This window comes from Vanellus vanellus, assembly GCF_965231255.1.
Source record: "Vanellus vanellus genome assembly, chromosome: 1".
In the NCBI taxonomy this organism is placed as follows: Eukaryota; Metazoa; Chordata; class Aves; order Charadriiformes; family Charadriidae; genus Vanellus; species Vanellus vanellus.
The window spans coordinates 145,307,585-145,315,961 of record NC_138905.1 but is presented as its reverse complement, the minus strand read 5'-3'; the positions used below and the strand labels follow the sequence as shown (position 1 = coordinate 145,315,961).

General features: G+C 43.7%; 1 protein-coding gene across 1 annotated transcript; it reads left to right on the top strand.

The window, feature by feature from the left end:
* Nucleotides 1-58: 58 nt before the first annotated feature.
* Nucleotides 59-7,270, top strand: ASMT (acetylserotonin O-methyltransferase; the record flags this gene model as incomplete). The annotated part of the gene is made up of 7 exons (XM_082491921.1): nucleotides 59-125; nucleotides 1,317-1,446; nucleotides 3,034-3,102; nucleotides 3,619-3,737; nucleotides 4,509-4,649; nucleotides 5,922-6,044; nucleotides 6,692-7,270. The coding sequence occupies 7 exons, from the start codon at nucleotides 59-61 to the stop codon at nucleotides 6,901-6,903; spliced, it is 861 nt and encodes a 286-aa protein (XP_082348047.1). The 3' UTR covers nucleotides 6,904-7,270.
* Nucleotides 7,271-8,377: the final 1,107 nt, after the last annotated feature.

The following is an 8,377-nucleotide window of genomic DNA, read 5'->3' as shown; positions in this document are numbered from 1 at the left end:
AGGAGAACCTCTGTCTTCAGATACCGTTGCTGCACGCTTGGGCACCAGCACCACAGGGATGGAAAGACTGCTGGATGCCTGCGTGGGATTGAAGCTCTTGGCAGTAGAGCTGACACAAGAAGGAGGTAATAAAAGCAGTAGAAGGGGAAGAGACTAAAAGACTTAAACCTCTGATGGTTTTGAAAGCGAGGCAAGGTGTCTGGGGAGGGGTGATATCTAGTGTTAGGCCAGTTGCCATAGCTGGAAGGAGGAGAGAATCACTTGGGAATGCCATCCCCTCTTCAACTGAAAGAGGACCAGAAAATGTCAGCATGATTAAAGGTGTAAATTAAAACCCAGGTAAAGGGCTCTATATCCCTAAACTTCTTTATGCAAGAGCCTCAGGTGACCTTGGAGAAGATATTCAGGGCCTCTGCAGAGCTGGTCTCAAGAAAATTCTGAGGTGTGGGCATGATTTTAAACCTTAAAACAAAATGCCAGGGTAGATGGACGACAGCACGATTTAAAAACGTGTTTTGTTTTTCTTTGGGGTTTTACCACTGTGTGAAGTATTGTTATGTTGCTGATCTGAACTGAGAAGTGATATAAGTTTGACCTTGCATCAAAGACGTTGAGTCCATGTGGTCAGAAGGGATCTGTGGCCATCGAACAGTTGGTCAGGACTAGCCAGAATCTTGCAAGTTGTGTCCCCTGCTCTGGCTTGTGTTGCCTTCCCTGTTTTAGGGCAAGATGTCCAATGAGTTTAGGGAAAGCAGGATCTATCTTTTACATTCCTTTTGTGTACCAGTCTTGTGGGTGGGTGATGCCACTGCAGATGCATTGGAGGAAGTGGGGGAGATTTCTGAGTCCTTTAGGCATTCATCTGTCTGCAGAAGGTCGTGCCCTAGTGAACTGAGAGAGGGTAGTTGTGGTTGGCATGCTGTTTTGGGGACTTGTCTCCCACTTACTGACCTTGTTGATGGGAAAAAGACTTGTCTGCGAGGCCTTCTCATTTAAATAGAGCATACTAAAAGCTTCCTCTGATAGCACAAGCCTATAGGTAAATGATGTCACTTGTAAGACATTGCTCTTGCTGTTCTTGAAAGAAATGTTTGGTGCAGGAATAAGTGTAGGTAGATAGTGTTTACTCACATTGAATGGGACAAAACACATTTCAGCAGCCCTCAGCCACCGCTCATTGCAGTGGAAGGATTGATTGTAGAAGCAATGTCTTTGGTCACATAGACATCTTCTGGTGATAAATATCATGCTGTACAATAGGCTTGGTAAGGTGATATACCATACATGTTAGTAAATATATTTATTTCACCCTCTAGCCCTCTACAGAAACACAGACATTTCCAACATCTACCTTACCAAATCAAGTCCCAAGTCTCAGTATCATATTATGATGTATTACTCCAATACAGTCTACTTGTGCTGGCACTACCTGGCTGATGCTGTGAGGTAAGTAGGAATGTTGTGCGCTGTCTGTTGCAAACTGCTTTGCAGCATCTGTGTGGCTGCTGTGAGTGGTGTGTCTCAGGGAAAGGGCACAATGAAGATGCTGGCTGGTTCTCAGAAAGAAAAAAACAACAGATCATTTTGACTGTTAACATGGCCGGTATGTGTTCTTGTTTTTTCTTGTTTTCTGTTTGTGTGAGTTCTTGTTTTCCTTTTCCTTCTGATGGTAGAGATAATGTAGGAATCAGATTTCTGTGTGTTTCACCTTCAGGAAAGCACTAGATCATTACAGTGGCTCTTACTTAAGGAGGCGTCAACAAAGTGAATGATGAGTAATGATGGCTAAGGATACTTCTGTTGCAAAGGTGTATAGGAGTAGTTTAATATGGGGCTGGAGCCTCACTTACTCCAGTTCTTGCAACTGATGATCAAACATGGTGTGTGTGTGGTGGTGATAACTGTACGGGTCTTGTACCTTTACCTGAGATGTGTGCCCATAAATCATAGAATCACAGAATGGTTTGGGCTGGAACGGACCTTAAAGATCATCCAACCCCCTGCCATGGGGAGGGACACCTTCCACTAGATTAGGTTGCTCAAAGCCCCATCCAACCTGACCTTTAAAAGAACCAGTCATTCTTGTGAAAAGTTGAGAAATACATCAGTGTATTTTGGAGTGCCTTTACAGCCGTTGCAAACAAGCTGGCAACATGCATTTCATCATTGGTATCGGAGCAACCCCTGGTATCAATACAGGCTGGAGGATGAAGGGACTGAGAGTAGCCCTCTCAGGAAGGACTTGGGAGTACTGGTGGATGAAAAGCTGTACATGAGCCAACAATGTGCACTCACAGCCCAGGTAGCCAGGTAGCCAACTGTATTCTGGGCTGCATCAGGAGAAGTGTTGAGGGAGGTGATTCTGCCCCTCTACTCCTCTCTGGTGAGACCCCACCTGGAGTACTCCATCCAGCTCTGCAGCCCTCAGCACAGGAAAGACATGGACCTGTTGGAGCGGGTCCAGAGGAGGGCCAAGAATATGATCAGGGGGGTGGAACACCTCTCCTGTGAAGACAGTCTGAGAGAGTTGGGGCTGTTCAGCTTGGAGAAGAGAAGGCTCTGGGGAGACCTTATTGTGACCTTTCAGTACTTAAAGGGGGCTTATAAGAAAGACAGGAATAAACTTTTTAGCAGGGCCTGTTGCGATAGGGCAAGGGGTAATGGCTTCAAACTAAAAGAGGGTAGATTTAGACTAGATAGAAAGAAGATATTTTTTACAATGGGCGTGGTGAAATACTGAAACAGGTTGCCCAGAGAGGTAATAGATGCCCCATCCCTGGAAACTTTCCAGTTCAGGTTGTACGGAGCTCTGAGCAACCTGATCTAGTGGAAGATGCCCCTGCTCATTGCAGGGGGGTTGGACTAGATCACCTTGAAAGGTCCCTTCCAACCCAAACTATGCTATTCTATATGTTCTGTACAAAGGTGAGCACCTTCCACAGTGATGAACTAGATGAAACTACAGCCACAAGGTGTGTTTGGGGTAAAAGAAAAAAATCCATGCTCTTGTGCTTTTTTTGATTGTTATTTTAGAGAAGGAAGAAACCAATATGAAAGAGCTTTTGGCATTTCATCTAAAGACCCTTTTGGAGCGATGTACAGGTAATCATTAGTATATTTATAGAAATTTTATTCTTATTATAGATGAAATTAATGGTTTTAATTATCGCTTAGGACAATTAAATATGATGATGTGAGAATCCCACTCACCAGAACCATCATGCAGCATTTTTCTTTCTCAACAATATCCATTACTGGAACATTGTCTGACATTTTGAATAGAAGTATATAATTTCCTGTTCTGGAAAACATATCACAGGTCTGTTGCACAGACGCAATGGTAGCTCAAGGAAATAAAATCCCTCGGAAGCCTAAGAATTAGCAGCTTAATACACTGTTGGACTTCACTAGTCTTAATTCCCTATTTAAATGCATGAATGCGTATCTGTACCCTTCTGCTACAGTAAGACTCAAGGTATGCAAAAAGAATATATTCCGTGTTAATAAAACCAGAGATTAGTGTTGAAGCTAAAACTTGTAGTAACAGTTATATGATAGGAATCACCAAAGATATTTTAAGTTACCTTTTCTATGTGTTGAATCTGTTTGCATTACTAGATCAGAAGAAGAAATGCTGAAATTCATGGCTGGCCAGAACTCAGTGTGGAGTATATGTGGCAGAGATGTTCTTGCTGCATTTGACCTTTCCCCTTTCAGGCAGATCTATGACCTGGGAGGTGAGCATCAGCACATCTTCTTTAACAAGCCTCTGAACTGTCTACTTTTACGAGCTCTGAAAAGAAAAATAACTCCTATATTATATGATGCGTACAGCAGTGGAAAGCAGGACATATCTCAGAATCTTGTCAGCAATAAAGGGAGCATTTTACTGTCTTGGTTGGGTCACAAAGAGAAATGTGAGAGTGGTGAGAGCATTAGGAAGCTGAATGCTTTTCTCTGCAGAGTCGCATTTGTTTGAGTAGTGGCTTATCCCCTTGCGTACATGGCAGGTTTGGTATTTTTTTCCTGCCTTGCTTGATACATTCTTCTGGTGCCAGACTCTTTCCCTCCTGCCCTTCAGTCAGTGCCATTAGGTTGAGAGACTGCAGCCTCTTACACCACTGGCCCAGCGCTGCTGAGCGCTGCCAGGATTCCCGGGAGCCGTCAGGCACCACTGCCTCCCCAGCGCCTACTTTAGTGGCTCTGTTCTTCATGTCCCACCTTCCAGCGTGCACAGCTGGGTCTGGCTGAGGGGGTGCATAAGAGTTGTAAGGGCTGGCGCTGACCCCATATGCCTGGGTGCTGGGGACTCTGGAGCTTCCTGCAGAGCAAACGGAGATGGTGACCTCTCCTGTCCCTCCTGTTCCCTTCCAGCAACACATGGGGAGCAAATGTACCTTGCCAGCTTCCATGAGGCTGAATGCACTGCTGTCTGCATTGCTTCATGGTTGTGTTGCTGAACAGGTTGGGTTTGTGTCAACACTGACCTTCTTTTGCTATCCTCAAAGGAGGTGGAGGAGCTTTGGCCAGGGAGTGTGTTTCTTTGTACCCAAATTCCACAGTCACAATTTATGACCTGCCGAAAGTTGTGCAAGTGGCCAAGGAGCAATTTGTTCCCCCTGAGGAGCATCGGATCACTTTCCATGAAGGTAAGTGCGGACAGCAGCATAGTGTGCAAGAGTTGTTGCTCTTGAGCCCCTTTTCTCTGTTCAGAGGTACCACACTGGAGGCTCAGGTCTCCAGCTGCCTCTTATGTGGGCAGAGTGTCCCAGACTGCAGCCTCCCCAGCCCAGGTCTGCAGTTCATTGCTACCACAGGCCTGTCCCAGATGTGCATCTGCAGCTGCCTTCTATCAGAGACACAACTCAGTTATTCAGCAACCCAGAAGGTCTTTGCTCCTGAACAGAACTATTTGATTTCTTCAGAACAAGGTTACTTTAACAACAAAAAAAAAAAAGTCCTGCAGTTTTGAAAAACTGACATGGCATATTATAAATCTTCCTAACATTCCTTTTTCTCCTGTGCAGACCTCCTGGCAGATGTGCGGAATGCCAGGCCTGCTCTAAGCAAGGGTTTTTCCTTATCTGGTCACGATTGATTGACTTTCAAGTCCTAAGATATTTCAGGCTTTGAATGTGGGTGTGCTAGCACATATTCCTCTTGGACAGTCTGTAGATCTTGCGTGGTCTTTGCACCATCTATGGTGAAAATGAGTGTAGGGAGATCCAATTTTTGATGTTTACAAAAGTCTTCAAGTGTTGAATTGTCTTAATGTTGCCTGGCACTTAGAGAGAGAAAAGAAGCCATGTGGAAGGGAGGGAGTATATAAAAACAAAGAAGGAGAAACACAGGAAATGTTAGGTGTGCCAGTAATGCAAAGAAATGGGATTGGAAATGACAAAGTAAGATGCAGGAGAAAATTCTGAACACAGTACAACAGGTGCTGAGCAGAAGGCACGATGAAGAAGCTGGTGCTAGGAGGTGAGATGTATATTTTTTCCTTATGGATTTATGATGAAGCTCTGTGATTACTGAAGGTCTTTGAAAATTTGCTTAGATAAGGGAAAATTCTTTCCTTTTTTCCATGACAGAAACCATGAGAAACTGTCTCCTCTTCTTAACTCTATGAATCTGAATTCCTGTAATTGGAGAAAAAATACTCGAATGCTTTTCTGTGTATCAAAGGCTGTTTCAGATCATCTGCTGCTTTTAAACATGACAGACCTTCTTGAGACTGAACAAGAACAAAATCCCTTAGGGAGTGCTACAGAGGACTTTTACCCAACTCTGTTGCAGTCTGATGTGGGTGACAGATATGGCAAGCCCAGAGTCTTTAGAAATGGACAGAACTGAAAATATTCGCTGAACCCAGCCCGCTGTGTTTTGGGGTTTTGTGTAATACATGTATTCTTGCTTTACAGGAGACTTCTTTAAAAACTCAATTCCAGAAGCCGAACTATATCTTTTATCCAAGATACTGCACGATTGGGATGATGAGAAATGCGGGCAACTGCTGGCAAAAGTCTACGAGGCTTGCAAACCTGGTAGGTGTGAGCTCTTGAAGAGCAGAGAGACTCACCTGTCAGTGACATGACAGACACCAGTCTCAATGCTCGATTTGGGTGGCAGAGTTTCAGTGCAGGGGTTTGTTGGTTTAGTCTTCTTCTTTCTTAAACCAGATGTGCAGCTGAGCCAAATAAGGGCCTGGTTTACGTTCTCCTTGTCTGGCTTCCAGTTTTAATCTCCTTCTCTACAGGGACTCCTCTTTCAAGGTATTTAAATGTAAGGATTGGGGATTTAGGGTATTGTTTAGATAAGCAGGCATATACCTCAGAGTGAAAATGCCATTAAGCATCACATTGAACCCTTGGAGCTTTGAAAAAGCTGCCTACAGGGCCAGATTCTCAGTATAATCACTAAGGTCCTGCGGATTTCAGCTGAGGGAAATGGGAAATTTCATCCTGACTGTAGCATCCCCTTCAGCCCTCGTACATTAGTACCTATGTAGCCAAGCAGAGGCGTGTTTTGATGCTTTTGCTCTTTTGTTGTCTTCTGTGATGATGAAATATGGCTTAACGTAGGGGCTGCATCTTCCTGAAACTAAAGGTTAGGATCTGGCCTAGTAACTCAGCTGAAAAATATCTCGTCTTCTCAGAGTTCAGAGTGTGCTTTATTCTCTTTAACCAATCAGGTGGTGGAGTGCTGCTGGTTGAATCACTTCTGAATGAAGATAAAAGTGGGCCTTTGGAAACCCAACTGTATTCGATGAATATGTTGGTCCAGACAGAAGGAAAAGAGCGAACAGCAGCAGAGTACAGCAAGCTCCTCGAGGCAGCTGGCTTCAGAGAGATTCAAGTCAAGAGGACTGGAAAACTCTATGATGCTATTTTAGGAAGGAAATAATAGCGCCTCTTTTATGTACCTAACAAGATAGCACAAGTGGAGAAATGTGTTATTCTCTTCTTAGAGGGGAATCATCAACTTAGCTTTTAGTTAAGGCAGCCAACTTTTTGTAAGCTGATATATTGTCAGGAGAATTGCTCATGGCAAACCTTGAGTGTGAATGGATTGTGAGTTTGGTAGCCTGACTAGGCCTAGCCTTTGGATCAGGAAGGGCGAGAAAAAAACCAACACCTGTTCCACAAGAAATAACCCATGAAAGAAATGTGCAGCGTATCTACTTCAGATTTTTTTTTATTCTTTTCCAATTTTAATGCTGTATCTGACAAAAGCAAAGCTGAATTTGTACTTGAATTCCTGCAAAATAAAACTGACCCCTGTATGGAGCACTGTTACCTGAATTTTTATTCCTGGGGAATTTATATAGTATAAACAGACCAAATTATGTCATCTTGTGGTCAGTTTTTTCAGAGTTGCGGGAGAAATCCTATATCAGCCTTGGGGAGTTTGGCATGAAAAATTATATTAATTTTTTATTTCCTCTGGATTTGATTTAAGTTATGAAAATATTTTGTAGCTTGATGACTGGCTGAAGCCCAGGTATGCTCTTTACAGGGCAGGCCCTGAGATGGCAGCTGAGAGGTGAAATGATGCAGCTGAGTCATTCAGTTACTCACTGGGGAAGTCCTTATTGCTATTTCTCTAAATCATTTGATCAAGCACAACCTGCTATAACCCACCCAGTTCTTGGAAGCAGAATTACAGATTACTGAAGTTAGAAACATTGAAGGTATCAGAAAGTCACTTGCTGCAGCTGTGGCTTGAACACTTAATCACATTTGCATGTTAAGCTGGATACTAGAGGAGCTGGAGATAGTCGTCTCAGTAGCCACCTACAGGAGCCTCCTGCTGCTTTAATTGTAGGAGGAGCATAGGGAGAAAGTAGGCTCAGAAGGGAAAAGTTGGCCTTTTGTCACATTTTTTTTTTTTTTTATATCAAAATCAAATCGCAAGGCTGTAATGGCCCTTCTCATCCTTAAAAGCAACAGGACATAATTCCTGAGCCTCTTACACCTGAGTAGGATCTTGCCCTGTAGATATCGACCGGATATTGGAGGAGTCGGGACAAGTGGCTTTGGGGAGTTTCCTTGTAAACTGCAGTCAGTGTGCAGTGTTCCCTACCTGCGGGTGATGTGGCATGAAGGTGACTTTGCCAGGAGCTGCAGCCTGTGAGTTGTGTGATCTGAATGCTTGCTCGCTTTCTAGAGAAAGCGAGGTGTTACATCCTGCAGCAGCCAGGCACAAATCTGAATAATGTAATGAGATTGACCAGGTCTTTGTTGATTCCCCTCACACCCCAAAAAACCAAATGTTTAGAAAAATTATTTTGCTAATTTGACTGTACCAAGCAGTCAATTAAGTATGCTGGGGGAAAAAGCAAAAACTCCTGTTTAGTCTTTCTCTGATACGCTTTTTT